A 25687-nucleotide genomic window follows, 5' to 3' on the forward strand; every position below is an offset into this window, starting at 1 on the left:
TAAGCGACAGGACTTACGGTTTTTGAGTTGTGAGCCTCTGAGCGAGGAGAGCGCCTCTGACCTCGCCCATAAGGTCCAATACAAATGAAAAATGGGAGAGACAGAAACCAGCCGTTTTTTAACTCGCTCTAAAATCCGCATTTTTGAGCCCAGCGAAAAAAGAAAGTGATCAGAGTGTACAGCAAAGCCTTGTGGCTCTCACGGTGAAGAAATTTTGGCAATAGGACTTTCGGTGTCGGCGTGAGAAGCGTTTGTTTGGAGGGTGCGCAGAGGCCAAATTCAGACGTTTCTCAGAGTCTCGCAGACCCGCAGGTGGCCTGATCTCAAGTTGCCGTGGCAACCTCTGAGCCTAATTGCCTCTCTCACACACACACATATGTAGCTTTAGCTGCAGCTGTGCAGCTCAGTCAAATGATCAGTTCTCCATTAAGCTCTATAGTGACATGCTAACCAGCCACAGCCAAGCTACCTACTGGTGAGTTGTATGTGTTAGTGATGTAATGAGTGATGTTGGCCTGTTAGCGTTAGCCACAATGCTAACATGCTAATGCTAACATGAGGTCCTATGAATTTGTTGGTGCGTGGAGGTTTGACTAGTGATGTCGGGTTGTTGTGCTAACATGCTAATGTTAGCATGCTAATGCTAACATGCTAACATGCGTTAAAATGAATGTACATTGTGTTCTAATGGTGGTTCAGAGGTTTTTAATGTGTTATTTGACATGCTAATGTTAGCATGCTAATGCTAACATGCTAACATAGGTTGAAATGATTGGTAAAGGCATTCTAATGGTGTTTGAGACCTTCTCAATGTGTTTGCTGACATGCTAATGTCAGCTTCGCGATGTGTTTTTAGTACTGGACACTGACCTCTGTCAGCAACACGGCCCGGCGATTGCGCACTGTATCACTCTCCAAATTTCCCGCCGAGGGGAATTTGTCTAGTTATTATTAGTGATACAGTGCTGAGCACTGAACACAGCAGGGGCAAAGCCCCTGCTGTGTTCAGTGCGAAGCACTGAACACTATTGTTCTTCTGTGCGCTTCTTCTTCTTCTTCAACTTATTAGTGATACAGTGCTGAGCACTGAACACAGCAGGGGCGAAGCCCCTGCTGTGTTCAGTGCGAAGCACTGAACACTATTGTTCTTCTGTGCGCTTCTTCTTCTTCTTCAACTTATTAGTGATACAGTGCTTTTGCCCTGAACACAGCAGGGGCGAAGCCCCTGCTGTGTTCAGTGCAAAGCACTGAACCACTATTGTTCTTCTGCGTGTTTCTTCTTCTTCTTCAACTTCTTTTTATTATTCATCTTCCGTATTTTTTCGCCGCGCTACTAGTCAAAAACGATAGGGAGCACCCAGGCAAATTATATATCAAAACGTGCGGCTCGATCGGGAATGGTGTGCTATTATTTTTCTCTATAGAATACGCGTTTTTCGCGTCGTAAGACGCGAAAAACGCACGAAAAAATCCCATTCAAAGTAAATGGGAGACGGCGAAAAATGCGACAAAATCTCCCCCTTTTTCAACGAGCTACTGCTCCGGCATACTTTGACCTAGAGATGCCGTTCCAACTTTAAAACGTAGACACAAGTCTCGTGTATGGGTGTATTAAGTCTCGTTTTGATAGGTCGTATAGTTTTCGAGCAGTCACAGTTCAATGACCGTGAGCGTTTTGGGAAAAATTGTGAGTTTATAATGGGTGTGTATTGCACGGAATGTTCGCGCTAGAGTGGAGGGGATTAACTGCCAGAGTGTAGAGAAGCTCTGAAAATTGCGTGAAACTTTTGTTTTCCACGCTCCTCCAAAGCACAAATTTCGCTGTACCTGCGCGAAACTTTCCAAGGTTGTAGTGCCGCTTGTGCTGATTCTCATGATGTGCCTGGCTAAGCGACAGGACTTACGGTTTTTGAGTTGTGAGCCTCTGAGCGAGGAGAGCGCCTCTGACCTCGCCCATAAGGTCCAATACAAATGAAAAATGGGAGAGACAGAAACCAGCCGTTTTTTAACTCGCTCTAAAATCCGCATTTTTCAGCCCAGCGAAAAAAGAAAGTGATCAGAGTGTACAGCAAAGCCTTGTGGCTCTCACGGTGAAGAAATTTCGGCAATAGGAGTTTCGGTGTCGGCGTGAGAAGCGTTTGTTCGGAGGGTGCGCAGAGGCCAAATTCAGACGTTTCTCAGAGTCTCGCAGACCCGCAGGTGGCCTGATCTCAAGTTGCCGTGGCAACCTCTGAGCCTAATTGCCTCTCCCACACACACACATATGTAGCTTTAGCTGCAGCTGTGCAGCTCAGTCAAATGATCAGTTCTCCATTAAGCTCTATAGTGACATGCTAACCAGCCACAGCCAAGCTACCTACTGGTGAGTTGTATGTTAGTGATGTAATGACTGATGTTGGCCTGTTAGCGTTAGCCACAATGCTAACATGCTAATGCTAACATGAGGTCCTATGAATTTGTTGGTGCCTGGAGGTATACCTGTTGATGTCGGGTTGTTGTGCTAACATGCTAATGTTAGCATGCTAATGCTAATATGCTAACATACGTTAAAATGAATGTTCATTGTGTTGTAATGATGGTTCAGAGGTTTTTAATGTGATATTTGACATGCTAATGTTAGCATGCTAATGCTAACATGCTAACCTTGGCTAAAATGATTGGTAAAGGCATTATAATGACGTTTGAGACCTTCTCAATGTGTTTTTTGATATGCTAATGTTAGCTTTGCGTTGTGTTTTTAGTACTGGACACTGACCTCTGTCAGCAACACGGCCCGGCGTTTGCGCACTGTATCACTCTCCAAATTTCCCGCCGAGGGGAATTTGTCTAGTTAGTGATACAGTGCTTTTGCCCTGAACCACTATTGTTCTTCTGTGCGCTTCTTCTTCTTCTTCTTATTATTCATCTTCCGTACTTTTTTCGGTTCGCTACTAGTCTAAAACGATAGCGAGCACCCAGGCGAATTATATATCAAAACGTGCGGCTTGATCGGGAATCGATGGCTATTATTTTTCTCTACAGAATACGCGTTTTTCGCGTCGTAAGACGCGAAAAACGCACGAAAAAATCCCATTCAAAGTAAATGGGAGACGGCGAAAAATGCGAAAAAATCTTCCCCTTTTTCAAAGGGCTACTGCTCGGGCATACTTTTACCTAGAGACGCCGTTCCAACTTTAAAACGTAGACACAAGTCTAGTCTATGGGTGTAGTAATTCTCGTTTTGATAGGTCGTATAGTTTTTGAGCAGTCGCAGTTCAATGACTGTGAGCGTTTTGGGAGAAATTCTGAGTTTATAATGGGTGTGTATTGCACGGAATGTTCGCGCTAGAGTGGAGGGGATTAACTGCCAGAGTGGAGAGAAGCACTGAAAATTGTGTGAAACTTTTGTCTTTCCACGCTCCTCCAAAGCACAAATTTCGCTCTACATGCGCAAAACTTTCCAAGGTTGTAGTGCCGCTTGCGCTGATTCTCACGATGTGCCTGGCTAAGTGACAGGACTTACGGTTTTTGAGTTCTCAGCCTCTGAGCGAGGAGAGCGCCTCTGACCTCGCCCATAAGGTCCAATACAAATGAAAAATGGGAGAGACAGAAACCAGCCGTTTTTTAACTCGCTCTAAAATCCGCATTTTTCAGCCCAGCGAAAAAAGAAAGTGATCAGAGTGTACAGCAAAGCCTTGTGGCTCTCACGGTGAAGAAATTTCGGCAATAGGAGTTTCGGTGTCGGCGTGAGAAGCGTTTGTTCGGAGGGTGCGCAGAGGCCAAATTCAGACGTTTCTCAGAGTCTCGCAGACCCGCAGGTGGCCTGATCTCAAGTTGCCGTGGCAACCTCTGAGCCTAATTGCCTCTCCCACACACACACATATGTAGCTTTAGCTGCAGCTGTGCAGCTCAGTCAAATGATCAGTTCTCCATTAAGCTCTATGGTGACATGCTAACCAGCCACAGCCAAGCTACCTACTGGTGAGTTGTATGTGTTAGTGATGTAATGAGTGATGTTGGCCTGTTAGCGTTAGCCACAATGCTAACATGCTAATGCTAACATGAGGTCCTATGAACTTGTTGGTGCCTGGAGGTATACCTGTTGATGTCGGGTTGGTGTGCTAACATGCTAATGTTAGCATGCTAATGCTAATATGCTAACACGTTAAAATGAATGTTCATTGCGTTGTAATGATGGTTCAGAGGTTTTTAATGTGTTATTTGACATGCTAATGTCAGCTTCGCGATGTGTTTTTAGTACTGGACACTGACCTCTGTCAGCAACACGGCCCGGCGTTTGGCACACGGCCCGGCGTTTGCGCACTGTATCACTCTCCAAATTTCCCGCCGAGGGGAATTTGTCTAGTTAGTGATACAGTGCTTTTGCCCTGAACACAGCAGGGGCGAAGCCCCTGCTGTGTTCAGTGCAAAGCACTGAACCACTATTGTTCTTCTGCGTGTTTCTTCTTCTTCTTCAACTTCTTTTTATTATTCATCTTCCGTATTTTTTCGCCGCGCTACTAGTCAAAAACGATAGGGAGCACCCAGGCAAATTATATATCAAAACGTGCGGCTCGATCGGGAATGGTGTGCTATTATTTTTCTCTATAGAATACGCGTTTTTCGCGTCGTAAGACGCGAAAAACGCACGAAAAAATCCCATTCAAAGTAAATGGGAGACGGCGAAAAATGCGACAAAATCTCCCCCTTTTTCAACGAGCTACTGCTCCGGCATACTTTGACCTAGAGATGCCGTTCCAACTTTAAAACGTAGACACAAGTCTCGTGTATGGGTGTATTAAGTCTCGTTTTGATAGGTCGTATAGTTTTCGAGCAGTCACAGTTCAATGACCGTGAGCGTTTTGGGAAAAATTGTGAGTTTATAATGGGTGTGTATTGCACGGAATGTTCGCGCTAGAGTGGAGGGGATTAACTGCCAGAGTGTAGAGAAGCTCTGAAAATTGCGTGAAACTTTTGTTTTCCACGCTCCTCCAAAGCACAAATTTCGCTGTACCTGCGCGAAACTTTCCAAGGTTGTAGTGCCGCTTGTGCTGATTCTCATGATGTGCCTGGCTAAGCGACAGGACTTACGGTTTTTGAGTTGTGAGCCTCTGAGCGAGGAGAGCGCCTCTGACCTCGCCCATAAGGTCCAATACAAATGAAAAATGGGAGAGACAGAAACCAGCCGTTTTTTAACTCGCTCTAAAATCCGCATTTTTCAGCCCAGCGAAAAAAGAAAGTGATCAGAGTGTACAGCAAAGCCTTGTGGCTCTCACGGTGAAGAAATTTCGGCAATAGGAGTTTCGGTGTCGGCGTGAGAAGCGTTTGTTCGGAGGGTGCGCGGAGGCCAAATTCAGACGTTTCTCAGAGTCTCGCAGACCCGCAGGTGGCCTGATCTCAAGTTGCCGTGGCAACCTCTGAGCCTAATTGCCTCTCCCACACACACACATATGTAGCTTTAGCTGCAGCTGTGCAGCTCAGTCAAATGATCAGTTCTCCATTAAGCTCTGTAGTGACATGCTAACCAGCCACAGCCAAGCTACCTACTGGTGAGTTGTATGTGTTAGTGATGTAATGAGTGATGTTGGCCTGTTAGCGTTAGCCACAATGCTAACATGCTAATGCTAACATGAGGTCCTATGAACTTGTTGGTGCCTGGAGGTATACCTGTTGATGTCGGGTTGGTGTGCTAACATGCTAATGTTAGCATGCTAATGCTAATATGCTAACTTAGGCTAAAATGAATCTTGAAGGCATTCTAATGATGGTTCAGAGGTTTTTAATGTGTTATTTGACATGCTAATTTAGCATGCTAATGCTAACATGCTAACATATGTTAAAATGATTGGTAAAGGCATTCTAAGGGTGTTTCAGACCTTTTCAATGTGTTTTTTGACATGCTAATGTCAGCTTAGCATTGTCGCCGATGCTGAAATGGGGTCCTATGAACGGGTTTGACTTGTGATATCGGGTTGCTGTGCTAATATGATGGCACTAGGCATGCGCACGGCCCGGCGTTTGGCACACGGCCCGGCGTTTGCGCACTGTATCACTCTCCAAATTTCCCGCCGAGGGGAATTTGTCTAGTTATTTTTCTTCCTCCGTACTTTTTTCGGTTCGCTACTAGTCAAAAACGATAGGCAGCACCCAGGCGAATTATATATCAAAACGTGCGGCTCGATCGGGAATGGTGTGCTATTATTTTTCTCTACAGAATACGCGTTTTTCGCGTCGTAAGACGCGAAAAACGCACGAAAAAATCCCATTCAAAGTAAATGGGAGACGGCGAAAAACGCGAAAAAATCTCCCCCGTTTTCAAGGGGCTACTGCTCGGGCATGCTTTCACCTAGAGACGCCGTTCCAATTTTAAAACGTAAAAACAAGTCTCGTCTATAGGTGTATTAAGTCTCGTATTGATAGGTGGTGTAGTTTTCGAGCAGTCGCTGTTCAATGACCATGAGCGTTTTGGGAGAAATTCTGAGTTTATAATGGGTGTGTATTGCACGGAATGTTCGCGCTAGAGTGGAGGGGATTAACTGCTAGAGTGGAGAGAAGCTCTGAAAATTGTGTGAAACTTTCGTCTTTCCACGCTCCTCCAAAGCACAAATTTCGCTCTACGAGTATGAAAATTTCCAGAGTTGTAGTGCCGCTTGCGCTGATTCTCACGATGTGCCTGGCTAAGCGATAGGACTTACGGTTTTTGAGTTCTCAGCCTCTGAGCGAGGAGAGTGCCTCTGACCTCGGCCATAAGGTCCAATACAAATGAAAAACAGGAGAGACAGAAACCAGCCGTTTTTTAACTCGCTCTAAAATCCGCATTTTTCAGCCCAGCGAAAAAAGAAAGTGATCAGAGTGTACAGCAAAGCCTTGTGGCTCTCACGGTGAAGAAATTTCGGCAATAGGAGTTTCGGTGTCGGCGTGAGAAGCGTTTGTTCGGAGGGTGCGCAGAGGCCAAATTCAGACGTTTCTCAGACTCTCGCAGACCCGCAGGTGGCCTGATCTCAAGTTGCCGTGGCAACCTCTGAGCCTAATTGCCTCTCCCACACACACACATATGTAGCTTGAGCTGCAGCTGTGCAGCTCAGTCAAATGATCAGTTCTCCATTAAGCTCTATAGTGACATGCTAACCAGCCACAGCTAAGCTACCTACTGGTGAGTTGTATGTGTTAGTGATGTAATGACTGATGTTGGCCTGTTAGCGTTAGCCACAATGCTAACATGCTAATGCTAACATGAGGTCCTATGAACTTGTTGGTGCCTGGAGGTATACCTGTTGATGTCGGTTTGGTGTGCTAACATGCTAATGTTAGCATGCTAATGCTAATATGCTAACTTAGGCTAAAATGATTGTTGAAGGCATTCTAATGATGGTTCAGAGGTTTTTAATGTGTTATTTGACATGCTAATTTAGCATGCTAATGTTAACATGCTAACATATGTTAAAATGATTGGTAAAGGCATTCTAAGGGTGTTTCAGACCTTTTCAATGTGTTTTTTGACATGCTAATGTCAGCTTAGCATTGTCGCCGATGCTGAAATGGGGTCCTATGAACGGGTTTGACTTGTGATATCGGGTTGCTGTGCTAATATGATGGCACTAGGCATGCGCACGGCCCGGCGTTTGGCACACGGCCCGGCGTTTGCGCACTGTATCACTCTCCAAATTTCCCGCCGAGGGGAATTTGTCTAGTTATTTTTCTTCCTCCGTACTTTTTTCGGTTCGCTACTAGTCAAAAACGATAGGCAGCACCCAGGCGAATTATATATCAAAACGTGCGGCTCGATCGGGAATGGTGTGCTATTATTTTTCTCTACAGAATACGCGTTTTTCGCGTCGTAAGACGCGAAAAACGCAAAACGTCGTCCCCACGGCAACCGCTGGATTTTCAATGGGTGTGTATTGCGCGGAATGTTCGCGCTAGAGTGGAGGGGATTAACTGCCAGAGTGGAGAGACGCTCTGAAAAGTGTCTGAAATTTTTGTGTTTCCACGCTCCTCCAAAGCACAAATTTCGCTCTACGCGCGTGAAAATTTCCAGGGTTGTAGTGCCGCTTGCGCTGATTCTCACAATGTGCCTGGCTAAACGATAGAATTCACGGTTTTTGAGTTCTCAGCCTCTGAGCGAGGAGAGCGCCTCTGACCTCGCCCATAAGGTCCAATACAAATCAAAAACAGGAGAAACAGAAACAAGCCATGTTTTTAACTCGCTGTAAAATCCGCATTTTTGAGCCCAGTGGAAAAAGAAAGTGATCAGTGTGTACAGCAAAGCCTTGTAGCTCTGATGGTGAAGAAATCTCGGCAATAGGACTTTCGGTCTTTGTGTGAGAAGCGTTTGTTCGAGGGGTGCGCAGAGGCCAAATTCAGACGTTTCTGTGTCTGCTCCTCATTGACTCCAATGCAATGCATGTGTGTCTGCACCTGTGTCTGAGTGGGTGACATCATGGATCAGGCCACCTCAAGTTTCCGTGGCAACCTCTGAGCCTCAGTACTGACCTCAGTAGTTAAGGTCAGCTTCGCACTGAACACTTAACTACCAACAGCTGAATACATATTCTGTGTTTTTTGTTGTTTGGGATGCAGTGCTGAGCTGCCAGTGTTCATTGCGAAGCACAGAACACAAACAGAATGCACAGAACACTACACACAAAACACTGACCTCAGTAGTTAAGGTCAGCGACCTCAGTAATAGCAATAGCTGAATACATATTCTGTATGATTTTTGTTATTAGGGATGCAGTACTGAGCTGCCAGTGTTCACTGCGAAGCACAGAACACAGAAAGAAAACACAGAACACTACGCACAGAATACTGACCTTAGTAGTTAAGGTCAGTGACCTCACTAAGCACAGACTACCTCAGTAGTTAAGGTTGACAACCTCAGTAGTTAAGTACTAACAATAGCAGAATACATAATTTGTGTTTTTTGTTATTGGGGATGCAGTGCTGAGCTGCCAGTGTTCATTGCACACACAGAACACATACAGAATGCACAGAACACTGACCTCAGTAGTTAAGGTCAGTGACCTAAGTAGTTAACTACCAATAGTAGAATACATAGTGTGAGTGTTTTTTTAGTGATGCAGTGCTGAGCAATGAACACTGGCAGGACGTAACCTCAACTGACTCATACGTTTGACTTTTTGTCATTGCAGCAATGTTCCATTGTGCATTGAAATGTGGCTCAGTTAAAGAATAATGAAAAATATATAAAATATGTAAGAAAAATATTGAATAAATAGTTACCTTAAAAAAGAAAGAAGAAACAAAAACAATAAGACCAGAGCTAATCTAAACTACTCACAAAAATCACAGTCACTCAGTTATACTTTCGTAAATTCATATTGTATATAATGGAGTACTGAATTGAAGTAAGAAAATAGTATTGTACATATGTGTTGTTATTGCACAGATCCCAGGTGAACATCACAGTATCTCTGAGATTTTGGCCTGCCTCTGCTTGGGCTGTGGGGCTGCCATCACTGGCAACCTCTCAAGTGACTATGGCAACCTCTGACCTCAGATTACAGGTACACAGCTGAGAGCAATTGATGGGTTCACTTCACAGACTGAGAGAAAGACTGGGAGAGAGCAACACAGACAGACATGTAGATAGACACAGACAAGGTGAGAAACTACATTATACTGTATATTTGTACATATATTCGTCAATCAACCCCCTTAACTGAGTCCCGAAGTCATTTAAGTTATTTTGGGGCTTTTTTTGTTTTGCCTTTATTGATACGGATGGGGAAGAATGAGAGGAAACGGGAGGTGCATAGTTACCGCGCTATGCGTTGGCCCGTAATTACGGCGCTGCGCGTTGGCCCCTTTGCCAAAACTCAGCGCCGTAATTACGCGACTATCCGAACGTCCGTGAGAGTCTCTGTCGCCATGAGTGAGCGTGTGTGTCTTTGTGTGCACGTTACAGTTTGTGTGTATGTGCGTGCCTGCTGCGCCGCGTTGGCCCCTTTGCCAAAACTCAGCGCCGTAATTACGCGACTATCCGAACGTCCGTGAGAGTCTCTGTCGCCATGAGTGAGCGTGTGTGTCTTTGTGTGCACGTTACAGTTTGTGTGTATGTGCGTGCCTGCTGCGCCGCGTTGGCCCCTTTGCCAAAACTCAGCGCCGTAATTACGCGACTATCCGAACGTCCGTGAGAGTCTCTGTCGCCATGAGTGAGCGTGTGTGTCTTTGTGTGCACGTTACAGTTTGTGTGTATGTGCGTTGCCTGCTGCGCCGCATGTGTGAAAGTCGGCTGTGTGTGTGTATGTCTTTGTGCACGGGTTAGAATGTGTGTGCGCGGCCATGCGCGTGTCTTTCTGTGCGCCTAAGCAACAGTGCGTGTGCGCATGTGTGAGCGTGTCTGTTTACGTGATCATGTCGCCGGCGAATTATTTTTTGCCTGACAACGAGATATCAGTCATCTGGTTTGAAAATAAATATCGTCTGTTCACGTGATCACGCACCCGCGAATTATTTTTTGCTTGACAACAGTGTCATACGGAAATGCCAGTCATCTGATTTGACAGTAAATCAAGGATACGGATCAGGAGGACTCTGATTGGACCCCTTTTTTTGGACTTGAAATAAAACTACTTGTCTCTCGCTGACTCGTCCCCTTTGGTCTCATCAGAGGTAAGAATACGTGTCTTTTGTCTCTTCAATTGTGGTAGCTAATAAGCGCTAGCATGCATAAACCGTTAGCAAAAATAATATTACTGAAGCTAGAGTCATAACTGTTTTATGATTTTGGGTAAGAAGAATAGGTTAAATTTTGACAGTCAGTCCGTTTTTGTACAAGAATATAAGCTGAGCTAAAAGCTAATGGCTTTAACTGTGCGTATTTCATAGGCACCCTTTAAGCCAAGCTAAAAGTTATTCATATATCTGTCTGTCTAACTACAAAAAAATGGATTTAAACATTTACTGTCTGTTCGTTTTTATACAAGAACATCAAGTTGTGCTAAAAGCTAATGCCTCTAACTGTGCCTTTCTCATACAAATACTTTAAGCTAAGTTAAAATCTATCTATCTATCTATCTATCTATCTATCTATCTATCTATCTATCTATCTATCTATCTATCTATCTATCTACATGTAAGCTAATAGCTTTATTTTTAATTGAGAGTATGTGTTTATAGTGTTATAGGTATTCTCTGTCCTGGGAAAAAATATTTTACTGATAAATGGCAGCAGGGACTGCTCTGTGCTCTCTCACACACTAACACACACACCATGAAAAGTAATGTCTGTTATGCTGTTAGCTTTTTGCTAACACTGACTGAAAGTCACTGAAGGAAATGTATCTTTTTATTGTAGTTTCTCTTTGATCGTGATCGAAGTTTTTCTGAGCGCTTGGCTTCATCGTCTTCAGGATTCCCAGAGCAGCTTCATCTCATCACAGACACCATCATCGCACATTTCTTCCTCACTAAATCTACTTCTGTCTTCTGTCCTTAAATCTGTTACACACTTTACAGATATTATATAAGGATATTTTAGATTAGATTACTTTAGATTAGATACCTATATTATTTTAGATTAGACACTTTAGTTTAGATAAGGTAGGTTTCGGTTTCGGTTTAGATTTAGGTTAGGTTTAGGTTAGTTAGATAAATTAGACTATAACTGCTTACATCGTAGATTAACAAAAATTACAGAAGATCAATATTTTTCTACTTAGCTTACTTAACAAATTACTTTGAATTTATTAATTTTTGGGAAGTAGGTTTTTTTTCTCTTTGTCCATAAGTTTACTCCAGCAGGATGCCGAGGAAGGGAAGGCGTTCGACGGCGGCGAAGCTGCGATGGAGGAAGCTCAGCCTGGAGGAGCTGAGTCCATCCAGTCCCCCCCCGGAGGTATTTACACAGTAGATAAGCTTCCTTGTTATAGTGACAACCGTTAGCATGAAAATAACTGTTGAAATGTCATCACTTTCTTTTTAACTGGTGAGTTAGTATTTAACTACAATGACTTAATTTTATTGGGTGTTTTATGTTTCATTAGACTGTCCAGAAGGTGTCCCCCCCAGCCGGAGAGTCCAGAGAGCCCAACCCGCCAGGAAGAGGGTCAAGGACCAGGGAGACCCACCCCCCTTGCTCCCGAGCTCCAGTCAGCAACGTATGTTCGTACCACAACCCTCACACACACACACATGGTTTCTATACTGAGATATTGTCTGAGGTTAAAAGTGTTTATTTTATCTGTCATCAGTTGGTTGGATCGTCACCCCCAACCAGACCGTTCTGGAGCCCGGATGGTGTGCGTGCCGAGTTTCGTGCACGTGAGTATCCACCTTCTTTATCCTTAAATGATCGATAAATTAATTAATGATTAATTAATCTTATGTATTTATTTTTGGTATATTGAGAGTTTTTAAACTGGTTTTCTTACGTGTGCTTTTTTGAACTCATAGAAAAGAATGGCTGTTGTCAAGACATTTGTTGGTGGGATTTCCTGCATTATTTTTTACCTTTTATCTGTTTTGTCTTTTTATAAACAGGCCGCGGTACTGGTTACCGCCACCGGGTGCAGAGATGGCCAATTTCCCCCTTCACCGGGCGCAGCCACAAATTGGTCATCCCACCTGAGACTCCTGACAAGAAGGTATGATTATTGTCCAGTTTAGAAAGGAGGTAGTTGATTTTGAGAGGAATTAAAGATTTTCATGCTAAAGAAATTATCTTTGTTGTTGCAGTTTGTTCTGATTGTCGGAGACTCCCATCTACGAGCCGTTGTAGATGGTTTGGTCGCGATGCCAGAGGGAAGCTTTTCCTTTGGTGTCATGTCGACCCCGGGGGCCTCTGCCTCTCAGCTGCGGACCGAGGTGCTACACGCTGTGGTTCCTCGGATCCCTGAGGCAGTTTGTGTGCTGGCTCCCAGCAACAACCTGACCGCCAGCAGGACCATCGACGAGGCAGCCGTCGATTACGCTAAGCTCCTCACTGCTGTGAGGAGCCGCTGGCCGAAGGTACGCTTTGTTTTATCTCTTGCTTGTTCTGGATTCTTATTGGTTTAAGTATAGTGACTACTGTAATTAGATTAAATGTATGAGATTTTTTAGGATAATGCGTATTTATTGTAACATGCGTATGATTTTGAAAGAAAATGGTAACAATCGTGTTTTGTTTTCCACAGGTTTTTGTGGCTGACTTCCCTCCCCGCCTGACTGTCGAGGAGTCTTACCAGGACCTCCTTCGACAGGAATACCACCGGGTGGCAGCTCGTATGGGTATGTAAAAAAAATATAATCTTTGATGACAAAAAATAGTAGAAGAGGATAAAAATGAAAATAAATGTAATTAAAATATATGTTAAGATATATTATGAATTAAAAGTCATAATACATATATGGACACTATAATGACTGTTATTTATTTAATTTTTTAAAATACTTTTAGGTGTGAGGTACTTCTCTACTGTGGAGCACTTCCCCCGTACGCACCTGGAGCTGTGGAGCAGAGATGGTGTAAGTAGAATATCTGTGTCTGAAATTAAAAATCTAATTTGCATGTCTTGTGTGTTGATATGAAATGCTCAGTGGAGCTACTTTTTTTGAGTCAAAGTTTGTCTGCAAATGGACATGTAATGTCATTTTGCAGGTCCATCTGAGCGATCGTGAGGGGATGGGGATCCTCGTGCAGTTGCTGTGGTCCGCTACGAAGCAGCAACTGGAGACACCATCTCCAGCGCCCCGGGTCTCTCCCAGGCCTTCACAGCCACTTAGGAAAGTCTCTCCTAAGCTGGTAGTGAGGGGAGAGGTCCCTGCTCCACCGTCCCCTGACCCCTTTGAGTGGAGGCTTGCTGGTCAGGGCGGCAAGGTAATTATTACAGTGTAATGTGTTTGTACATTTTTCTGAAGCAATTCAGAAGTAATTTAAAAGCATCTATTTGTTTAATCCAATATGACTCTGCTTTTTTCATTCCAGACGAGCCAGCCTGGTGAACCCTCACAGTCCCAGGGTTCAGCCCAGACCAGGATGGCTCAGCAGCTGGTGCGTTATATTGTTATATGCAATTTTTTTGACGTGTTTATTGGTTACTATTTAAACTTTTGAACTTACTATTTAAATCTTCATTGTTCTTTGTGTTTTTGTTTCACAGGAGAAGGGGTGTTTCCTTCCACTGAACCCAGTCTGGTTCAGTAGCACAGTCCTGCGTGCTATGGAGGAAGTCTCTCCTTCTGACCTGTCTTGCCTCACGGACTGCAAGCCTCCTCCAAAGTTCAAGAGGGTAAATTTTCTAATATCTATTCTAGGCTGTATTATAAAGTTTCACCTGATTTCTGAACGGTCAGTACTGCGTACATTTTTATAGTAATAATCACAATACTATTAAAATTAGTAATACGTTTTGAACAGATGTACATAATTGTAACATGATTTAAGTTTAATTGGTGTTGTGTTTTATTTGTTGGTGCAGGTGGCCTCCTCAGCAGCAGCCAGACGCCATAAGACCACGGACCGACCCCCCCGCAGCCACCGGTCTCCAGTGAACAACGTATGCTACTATTTACTACAACTGGCACACACTCTGAATTACAGATTACAGTGTCTTCACAGAGACATTACTAAACTGTTTGCTCTGTCTGAGATTTAAAATATTTGTTCTCATGTGTCGACAGCTGGTTGGATCACCCCCATCCAGGTTGTCCTGGAGTTCGGAGGAGGAGGCCCCTGCCAGCCCAGCTGCTTTGGCTCAGACGGTATGTTTTGTGTTGTTTTTTTTTTCAATTAAGTTGTCTGCACAGATCTTCTTCAGCACAAGAGGTTACTTGCATGTTTGAAATTGTATCTGTTAAATTAGACTACACTGAAATGTGCTTATGTTTTCCAAATGTAGCTGTAATAATACTACCACTAATATTTAGCTGGAATGAACTCATTTACATGCCCAGTGAGTATCTTGTGTAATTATATTGATGTTTACTGTAAGTGATCTTATGTTTTAATTGGTGTGTCAGATGGCATCCCCCGTGGCAGTGAGACGGTCCAGGACCAAGGATGGACACCCCCCCCGCACCCAAACTTCAGTGAACAACGTGTGTTACTCTCTGCTACAGCAGACACAATCACACATAGCAGTGTGTTCACCAAGACATGTGAAGTTTAATATGTTTATTATCATGTGTCCACAGCTGGTTGGATCACCCCCAGCCAGGTTGTCCTGCAGTTTGGGTGATGCAGCAACCCCCAGCTGTTCACCTGCAGCAAAGGTAAATGTTCTTCCTCCTGAATAAAGTGTATTGTCTCATCAAAGTCTTCATTTTACTAAATGTTTTTCTCTGTGTTCTCAGATGGCCAGGATTAAGATCCCTTCACCAGCTGGACCATCCTGGACCATAACAGATGCAGCCTGTGACTCTCCCTCCCCAACTAAGGTATTGTCTCCCCTGTGTCTACTGACACACACAGAATGTTTACAGTTCAAGCAGCTATATGTAAATAAAACTGGTTCATTTAAAATCTCCGATACCATTATGTTTCTCTGCATTTCACAAATGCCAGTGAATAATTTAAACAAGTTTGAGAAACTTTTCGGGTTTCAACTTGGTGTATTGTCTCGCCTCATGTCTAAATATTCATTTGTATTATGTGTAATTACAGGCTGTGCGGACACCAACTCCCTCATCAACCAGTTGGCCCTGGATCCCGGATGATGCCCCCTCCACCTCTCGTTCCCCAGCTAAAGAGGTAAAGACATTTACATTTACTGTTTAATAAAGTGTCTTTGTGTGAGTGTGATTCATTTATACTGAAATTCACAAATAGTCATTAAGGACTGTAAGGACAGATTTAATTAAGAGAAAGGTGAATACAGGTGAAATTATTAACAAAACTCAACAAATATTTTGATATAATTTTATCAACTGCTTAAAGATAAACACAAGTAATGGAACAGAGGTTTTTTTGAAGATTATTATCTTATTCTTATTTTAGTGCAGTTCATATCTTCAGGTCAGTCTGGTGAAGGTCATAGCCTCCTTTAAAGATTTTTTTAAAGCCTCCTTTAAACTTTGTTCAAGAGGACCATGTGACAAAGGAGAACCGATGATGTATCAATATGGATTAATGTACAAATAATATGTTCTAGTCAAGTATGTTTAACAATAATGTGGGTTTAAGATTGTGTCATCTCTTTTTACATATGTTCAGTTGACATTGCAAAATTATATGGAAATTATATTGAATAATTGTTATGTTAAGATTGTGTAATTTGAATAATTTTTAGTGATTATTACTATTAGTAATAATAATAATAATAATAATAATGATAATAATAACAATAATAATAATAATAATAATGTTAACAGTGATAACAATGATGCTTATAATCGGTAAAAACATGGTAATAATAATACTAATAAGTAATCCTTTAAAACTTAATTTCAGGTCAGGGTAAGTACTCAACTTGTTGAAACTGTCAGGGCCAGTCATAGTCAGAGTGACAAGAGATACAGACATTTCTCTAGAAATCACCAGTGTTCTTGTATGTCACTGACTTTTCTGGCTTATGAGAACGAGGGCTGTCAGTTCAACACAGCTGCCCTCGACACGGTGCTGGCACAGGGAGACTCACTGTACGTTGGAATCAAACAACAGTTGATACTGGAGAACAGATTCCAAGATAACCATCTGACAGTGGAAGAAATGCCGAAACAAGTCCTGACAGGCAGAAATATGTACAATGTCCACATGCTCGATGTCAGATGTGGTCCCCTGAAAGCCCAAGCAGCCAGCCCTGGAAGACAGCAGTGGTATTTGCCCCTTGCCACACGATTGGAGTGTCTGTCAGGTGAAATTAGGAGTGCTTTGATCGTAATAACTCCAGAGGTCATCGCGGTATTCCGTGACAAATCAGGAAGGTACGGAGTCTTTGATTCCCACACCAGAGATGCAGCAGGCTTACCACACCACCGTGGCACTGCAATCATGAAGACCTTCTCTGAAATCAGTGACCTGGCTGACCACCTGCACAAACTGTTTGCAAATCGTGGACCCTCTGCTTCCTATGAGTTTGTGCCCGTTTCATTTGAAGCTGTCGATTCTGGTGAAGATTGGCAACAGTCTTCAGAAGACAATATCTCCAGGACAGCTGTCGCACCAGCAGCAAAGAGTGTCTCTACTACAAATGCCGCGCAAGCAGTAGAGAATGTCTCTATGTCAGCTGTCCCACCAGCAGCAGATCATGTCTCAAAGCTGAATAAGGCCAGACGACGAAAAGCCAGGCAGAGAGCAAGTCAGAGCAAAGAGCACCGTGCACAGTGTCATGCACGAAATTGGAGAGCCCAATATGAAAAAAACAAGTACGTAAGCTGTCCAGAATTTAGAATGAAAAAAATTCAAGCACAGAAAATTAAATATGCCCAAGACACTTATTATCAGAAACAACGGTTATTGTCAGTCAGATGCTATTACGCAAATCCCAACATTCGAAGTAAAAAGAAGGGAGAACTCACCCAAAGATATAAGTTAGACCCTGCTTTTCGGAGCAGACGGAAAAAAAATATTACAGAAAAGTATGAGGCAGATCCTGCCTTTAGGGATAGGCAGAAAAAATATATTAAAGAGAAGTATGAGACAGATCCCACTTTTAAGAGTAGACAGAAAAAATACTTCACCGAGAGGTACAGGGTAGATCCTGCTTTTAGGAGCAGAAAGAAAAACTACTTTACACAAAAGTACAAGGTAGATCCTGCTTTTAGGAGCAGAAAGAAAAACAAATTTACAGAGAGATACAAGGCAAATCCTGTTTTTAGAAGCAATAAGAAAAAATACATGTCTCAGAAGTATAATACGGATCCTGAGGCAAGAAAAAATAAGAAAATCTATAGTACAACCAGGTACGCATTCAGCCAGAGCTATAGGCAAGAGAAAAAGGCAAATTTTAATAAAAGATACCACAATGATCCAGAATTTAGATTGCATTGTATACAGCGTGTTACTCAGTGTAGAATTACTAAATTGGCCACAAATGCTGCCTTTTGTATTCATTACAAGATGCTGAGAGCACTTAAAATTAAAAGAAAATATAGAGATATTGTAAAGCCCAACCCCCACCATCCCCAGCCCCTTATCAACCCTGTCATGGAAGTAGCCATAGCATCCTTCCATGAACGCATTAGGCACGGCCCCACATACGTTTGTACAGTGTGTAACAGAACATTGTTTCCAAATCAGGTCAAAGTATGCAAGAGAGGAAAATATTGTAAAAATAGCAAAGTGGCAGCAGCATGCTTGACAGGAAACTATGTTCATTTTTGTGACAATGACTGCCCCTCCCCTTGCCCTGTGCCACGAGAGAGACTGCAGGAGTGGATCTGCCACACATGCGACAACCACCTTAGCAGGGGACGCATGCCACCCATTGCAGTAGCAAACCAATTGGAGTTAGCACCCATCCCCCCAGAATTGGCTATACTTAATGTGCTTGAAAGACAGCTTATAGCAAAAATTCTGCCATTTGCAAAAGTTGTTGCTTTGCCGAAAGGCCAACAAAGAGCTGTGCACGGAGCCGTTGTGTGCGTTCCGTCCGAGGTCGAAGCAACCGTGAACAGTCTCCCAAGGCCCAGAGATGAAGCGCAGCTGCTGCAAGTGAAATTAAAAAGACACATTAAATTCAAAGGCCACCAACACTTTTACACCGTCAACATGACGAATGTGCTCGCTTCCCTGGCTAAACTCAAACAGCTTCATCCAGAATACAAAGATGTGTCTGTCGACGAGAGTGCCACTTTTGAGAGTCTCCTTGATGATGAGTCAGTGGATCAAAAAGACTCACATCACAACGCTGCAGAAGCTGCGCAGCCAGAGCAGCGCCAAATCCCAGATGAAGATGTGGAGACTGATGTAGATCTAGAAGAGGTGTTCAGCAGCCATAATGAGCCAGACCAGTCCATTGCAGTGGCACAGCAACCCGACGAAGTGGAAGAGGAGGAGGAGCTTAGACCTGGTCTGGCTCTGGACACCTGCATGCAGCCACCAGACATTGCACAGGAAATCCTTTCGTTTGGCAACGGAATCTTCAGTGTTGCTCCTGCCCAAGGAAACAAACCTGTGAGTTTCTTCGCCATACCGAAACTGGAAGCCATGGCCTTTCCTGTGCAATTCCCAACCGGAGAAAACACACTGGATGAAGCCAGAGCCATCTCACTCTCTCCCAGCAAGTATTTCAACTCTAGGCTATTTGCTGCAGACATACGTTTCGCTAGTGACCAAAGTTACCTTTTCTTTGCGCAGTTTGTCACAGAGACACATTTGGCCACCAACAGCATGTCGATTCAAATGCGCAAAGGAAAGTCCAAAACCAGAGACGGTCGACGAATTAACAACCTCATGCTCCAAGACAGAGAGGAGGTAGAGGGACTTATTATGAATCAGGACGCGACGCGATTTATGCAACCCCTCAGAGGCACTCCAGCCTATTGGAACAAAGCACTGAAGGATGTCCACGCCATGGTGAGACAGATTGGCACGCCAACATTTTTCCTCACGTTCTCCGCTGCCGAGATGAGATGGCCAGAAGTCATCGAGGTCATCAAGGCTCAGCAAGGTGAAGTAGGGGACTTTTCAGAGCTGGATTGGCTTTCCAAATGCGAGATTTTGCGAAGCAACCCCATCACAGTGATGCGTATGTTTGAGAAGAGAGTAGATGCTCTGATGACCGACCTCATCCTCTCACCAGCACAACCCATCGGTGAAGTAGAGGATTATTTTTATCGTGTGGAGTTTCAAGCCAGAGGAAGCCCACACATTCACATGTTAATTTGGATTAAAGATGCCCCTAAATTTGAAGATGTTCTCGACAGCACCGTCATCAAATTTATTGATAAATATATTACGTGCAAGATGCCTGATCCCAAAATTGACCCAGAGCTGCACAAAATTGTTTCAGAGGTTCAGGTGCACAGCAGGAAACATTCAAAGTCGTGCAAAAAAGGTAACGTTTCCTGCAGATTTGGCTTTCCTAAATTGCCCATGAACGGAACAATGATCACCAGGCCCCCCATTGTTCAAACAGATAAAAAATCAGGTGATAAAATAGATCCAGCTGCGGAATTAAAGCAGGAGAAGCGGGCACGCTTGAAGATCCAGAGGGAAGCCAAGGAAAAACTGAAACCAGTTCGGGAAGCTCTCATGGATCCAGTTGCCACTTACAGCAGCTTGTCAGACCTGCTCCGTCAGTGCAACTTGACGGAGGAAGATTACCTGAAGTATATCAGGGGTCTGTCAAGCAGCAATGTAGTGATGCTGAAGCGGGATCCAAATGACTGCTGGGTCAACGGCTACAATCCGGACCTAATTCGAGCCTGGAACGCCAACATGGACATCCAGTACGTTGTGGACGACTACAGCTGCATAATGTACATCATGTCCTACGTATCCAAACCAGAGCACGAGATGACCGAATTCCTCAACAACGTCATCAAAGATGTGAAGAAATCCAATGTGAATGAGCGCGAAGAAATGAAGCAAATCATGCAGGCCTACGCGAAACACCGAGAGGTCAGCGCTCAAGAAGCTGTGGCTCGTACCTGCAGCTTACGATTGAAGAAGTGCTCTCGTTCAGTGGTGTTCCTCCAGACCGATGAGGACGCTCTGAAAATGAGTCATCCCATCAGCAGACTGCAGCAAATGGCACCGGATTCAGAGGAGGTGTGGATGTCAGGACTCCCCGAAAAATATTTAAACAGACCTCTGGGGCGAGAGTTTGAGGGAATGTGTCTGGCCGAGTTTGCGTCAGAGTACAGAGTACTGTACGGCCAGCAAAGAGAAAGCAAAAGTGCCATTCCCCTCAGATACGACGCAGGATTTATTCAGAAGAGAACTGACGGCAAGCCAGCCATCATCAGATTTGCTCGCTTCTCGGAGAGGAAAACACCGGAGAAGTTTTACAGGAGACTGCTGAAACTTTATCTACCGCACAGATCTGATGATGACCTGACAGATGAAAAGTACCCCACCTATGAGCGGTTTTACAGGTGTGGCGAGAGGTGGGATACGTCCGTCCAACAAATCGTAGACGGCAACAAAAAACGATACGAAGGACGAGGCAAAAAGATTGATGAGGCGTTCGAACAGTATCGGCTGATCGGTCCACCTGTCAACGCTTGGAACACGTTTGCGCCCGAGGTGGAGGTGGACCGGTTGGAGTGTCTGGCCGAGCGCGAACCTATAGACACGGAGCATGAAGACGTCGATGACATCCCCGACTACCAAGTCCAGAAAGACGTGGGGAGCTTTGTGCCGAGGATAGAGGCGCCACAGTTGAGTCCAGACTTTGTGCGAAAAATGTATCAAAGTCTGAACGAGACGCAAGCTTCCATCTTCTACAGTGTGCGTCAGTGGTGCTTCAAACGTGTCTGGGGCATCAATCCGGAGCCGTTTTATTACTTTCTGTCAGGAGGAGCTGGCTGCGGGAAGTCTCACGTCATCAAGTGCATTCATCAGGAGGCAACGAGGATTCTGCGTGAGCTCCCCAGATTCCGCGACCAGGCCGACATGTCCCAGCCTGCCGTGCTGCTGACGGCCTTCACCGGCACGGCGGCCTTCAACATCTCAGGCGGCACGTTGCATTCCATCCTCAAGCTCCCAAGGTCCTTGAAGCCACCGTATCAAGGTCTTGGAAATGCACTTGACGAAGTCAGAGCGGCACTGTCCAACGCTGAGATTCTCATCATCGACGAGATATCCATGGTTTCCAAAGAGCTGTTTGCCTACGTCCACTGGCGATTTCAGCAGATAAAAGGAAACCGGAGGCCATTTGGAGGGATGTCTGTCCTTGCTGTGGGCGACTTTTACCAACTGCCGCCCCTCGGAAGGGCCAAGCCACTGTGCGTGTATGAGGAGAATGAGTTTGATCTCTGGAGGGATGACTTCAAACTGGTCAACTTGACAGAGATCATGCGACAGAAAGACGATCGAGCTTTCGCTGAGCTCTTGAACCGCCTCAGAGTGAAGCGAAAGGAAGAACATCTGAGTGAGGAAGACAGAGCGTTGCTCGTACAGACAGTGGCTAACATCCAGGATTGTCCAGCTGACAGTCTCCACATCTTTGCCACAAACAAAGAAGTGGACCGTCACAATGCGGATACTGTTGCCGCCCGGCACAAGGACGCCATTAACATTGCAGCTGAGGACTTCAGGAAAGACCCCACAAGCGGCTGCATGATGATCCTGGACGTCAACATCAAAGGCCAGAAAAGAGACTTGCCTGACAACGTAATGGCGGCTCAGGGAGTACGCGTTATGGTGATCAGGAATCTCGACGTGGAGGACGGGATCGTTAACGGCACCTTCGGAACGATTACAAACATTGTGATGACGGAATGTGGGGCAACGGCTGTGAAGCTGATCGGACTGCAGCTAGACAATCCTACGGCAGGACAGAAATTCCGCAAAAAGATCCTGGGTCCCTCAGATAACTCAGTCTACATCGAGAGATCTGAGGAGAACGTGATCAGCAAGAAAGGAGTTGTTCGACGTCAATTTCCCATCAAGTTGGCCTTTGCATGTACGGCCCACAAAGTGCAAGGCATGACCATGACGTCGGCGGTTGTGTGCCTCAAACGCGTGTTCGAACCAGGAATGGCGTATGTCGCTCTCAGCCGCACAACTTCGCTTCAGGGTCTCACCATCACGGACTTCGATGAGAAAAAGATTTATGCTGACCCCGCAATCAAAACAGCTCTGGAAAATATGAATGTGGCATCTTTCCAGAGTGCCAGGCCACTGCTGACTTTTTTTAAATCTATGGACCAAACTCCAAAGGCTCTGACAGTCATCCACCACAACACACAAGGACTTCCATCGCACATTGTGGACCTGAAAGCACATCATGAACTCCAACTGGCAGATGTGTTGTGCCTCACAGAGACACACCTTTCAGGGTCCTCCGTGTCCCCCATTTTCCACCTGGAGGGATACAACATGTTCGCACGCAGTCGACAAACATCTTACAACAGCTGCGCAGACATGGCAAGTAAAGATGGAGGTGGAGTTGCAGTGTACTGTAGATGCAATGTTCAGGCAGAGCCTCGCAGGTACATGCAAGACGTCACAGATTTGGAGTTTGTTGTCGTTAAAATCGAGGCTCCGGTCAAAGTGCTATTAGCGACTGTTTACAAACCCCCGCATTTCCGATTACGAACATTTTTACAAAACATGAAAAACCTCTTGGATTCATTGGACCTATTAGATCACCATCCCGTTGTTGTTTGTGGGGACTTCAATGAGGATCTCCTGTCTTCAGGGAAGAAAAGTATAAAAGATTTGTTTCAGTCCAGAGGTTACACTCAGCTAATTACGGACTCCACAACTGAAAAGAACACACTGATTGATCACATTTATATTTCACATCCTGATAAATGTCTACAGTCAGGTGTTCTCCAAACATATTATAGTTACCACAGTCCAGTGTATTGTACTTTGACTGAGTAATAGCCTCTCCAGCCACCACATCCTGCTGACAGTTTCTTCATTTTGTCTAATCACGTGCATCTGAGTATGTCTGAGTGCTTTCTGTCTCTTCGCTTTCAGTATAATTGTTTGTATGTTGTGTATGTATATGTATATGTATATCTATGTATATTTATGTTGTTTGTATTTCTCTTCCTTATAAATGTTTCTTCTCTACACACTAATCTTGATGTCACATGTGGCATGTGTGGGCTGGAAATGTTATATTTGTGTTCTGTATAATAGTTCTTTTTATGTATTTATTTTTTATTTATTCGTGGGGTCAGCAATATCTCAGACATGATGAGTTGATGAGAAGGACAGTGCCAATTTATTGAAATGTAAGACAGGGAGCTGAAGAAAAGATTTAGGTAGGGACAGCGATGCCAGGAAGGAAGCTGAAGATCCAGGAAACAGAAGATCCAGGTAAATGCAAATTCTAGGTTAAGTTTAAGTTTGAAATACTCTCAATTTCGGTTCTTTTTCTGATATCATGTTAAATCTGAATTTTATATTAACTTGTGGTCAAAAGCACAGAAGTGGAGGAGATCCAGGAAGAAGACCCCAGGAAGAGGACCTCCAGAGGACTGCAGCAGATCTCTCTCCACAGACGACAGCAACCATCACCAAAAAAAAAAAAGTGAAGACTTATTTCATTGACTTTTGTGATCAACTGTTTACAAGATGCTTTGAAACCTGTAACTTATTTTTGTCTTTTAAATCCTGCAACAATGCTAGAAGATCCAGGAAGACGACCCCCAGGAAGAAGACGCCAGGAAGAGGACCTCCAGAGGACTGAAGCAGATCTCTCTCCACAGATGACAGCAACCCATCACAAAAAAAAGGGAAGCCTTATTTCATTGACTTTTGTGATCAACTTTTTACAAGATGCTTTGCAAACCTGTAACTTATTTTTGTCTTTTAAATCCTGCAACAATGGTAAGAGATCCAGGAAGAAGACCCCCAGGAAAAAGACGCCAGGAAGAGGACCTCCAGAGGACAGCAGCAGATCTCTCTCCACAGATGACAGCAACCCATCACAAAAAAAGGGAAGTCTTATTTCATTGAATTTTGTGATTAACTGTTTACAAGATGCTTTGAAACCTGTAACTTATTTTTGTCTTGTAAATCCTGCAATAATACTAAGAGATCCAGGAAGAAGACCCCCAGGAAGAAGACGCCAGGAAGAGGACCTCCAGAGGACTGCAGCAGATCTCTCTCTACACAGATGACAGCAACCCATCACAAAAAAAAGGGAAGTCTTATTTCATTGAATTTTGTGATTAATTGTTTACTAGATGCTTTGAAACCTGTAACTTATTTTTGTCTTTTAAATCCTGCAATAATGCTAAGAGATCCAGGAAGAAGACCCCCAGGAAGAAGACCCCAGGAAGAAGACGCCAGGAAGAGGACCTCCAGAGGACTGCAGCAGATCTCTCTCTACAGATGACAGCAACCATCACAAAAAAAAGTGAAGACTTATTTCATTGACTTTTGTGATCAACTTTTTACAAGATGCTTTGCAAACCTGTAACTTATTTTTGTCTTTTAAATCCTGCAACAATGGTAAGAGATCCAGGAAGAAGACCCCCAGGAAAAAGACGCCAGGAAGAGGACCTCCAGAGGACAGCAGCAGATCTCTCTCCACAGATGACAGCAACCCATCACAAAAAAAGGGAAGTCTTATTTCATTGAATTTTGTGATTAACTGTTTACAAGATGCTTTGAAACCTGTAACTTATTTTTGTCTTGTAAATCCTGCAATAATACTAAGAGATCCAGGAAGAAGACCCCCAGGAAGAAGACGCCAGGAAGAGGACCTCCAGAGGACTGCAGCAGATCTCTCTCTACACAGATGACAGCAACCCATCACAAAAAAAAAGGGAAGTCTTATTTCATTGAATTTTGTGATTAATTGTTTACAAGATGTTTTGAAACCTGTAACTTATTTTTGTCTTTTAAATCCTGCAATAATGCTAAGAGATCCAGGAAGAAGACCCCCAGAAAGAAGACCCCAGGAAGAAGACGCCAGGAAGAGGACCTCCAGAGGACAGCAGCAGATCTCTCTCCACAGATGACAGCAACCCATCACAAAAAAAGGGAAATCTTATTTCATTGAATTTTGTGATTAACTGTTTACAAGATGCTTTGAAACCTGTAACTTATTTTTGTCTTTTAAATCCTGCAATAATGCTAAGAGATCCAGGAAGAAGACCCCAGGAAGAAGACGCCAGGAAGAGGACCTCCAGA

General features: G+C 44.1%; 1 protein-coding gene across 1 annotated transcript; it reads left to right on the top strand.

Moving 5' to 3' along the window:
• The first annotated feature begins 20643 nt into the window (after positions 1 to 20643).
• Positions 20644 to 24273, top strand: LOC139339430 (uncharacterized). The gene is made up of 3 exons (XM_070975044.1): positions 20644 to 23863; positions 23970 to 24077; positions 24176 to 24273. Exon 1 carries the CDS (start codon positions 20699 to 20701, stop codon positions 23417 to 23419), a length of 2721 nt encoding a protein of 906 aa, XP_070831145.1. The 5' UTR covers positions 20644 to 20698; the 3' UTR covers positions 23420 to 23863; positions 23970 to 24077; positions 24176 to 24273.
• Positions 24274 to 25687: the final 1414 nt, after the last annotated feature.

This window comes from Chaetodon trifascialis, chromosome 11, assembly GCF_039877785.1.
Source record: "Chaetodon trifascialis isolate fChaTrf1 chromosome 11, fChaTrf1.hap1, whole genome shotgun sequence".
In the NCBI taxonomy this organism is placed as follows: Eukaryota; Metazoa; Chordata; class Actinopteri; order Chaetodontiformes; family Chaetodontidae; genus Chaetodon; species Chaetodon trifascialis.

What these genes read in the sequence shown, in the direction of transcription:
- LOC139339430 (XM_070975044.1), top strand. Translation starts at nt 20,699, where the DNA reads ATGTGTCTGGCCGAGTTTGCGTCAGAGTACAGAGTACTGTACGGCCAG.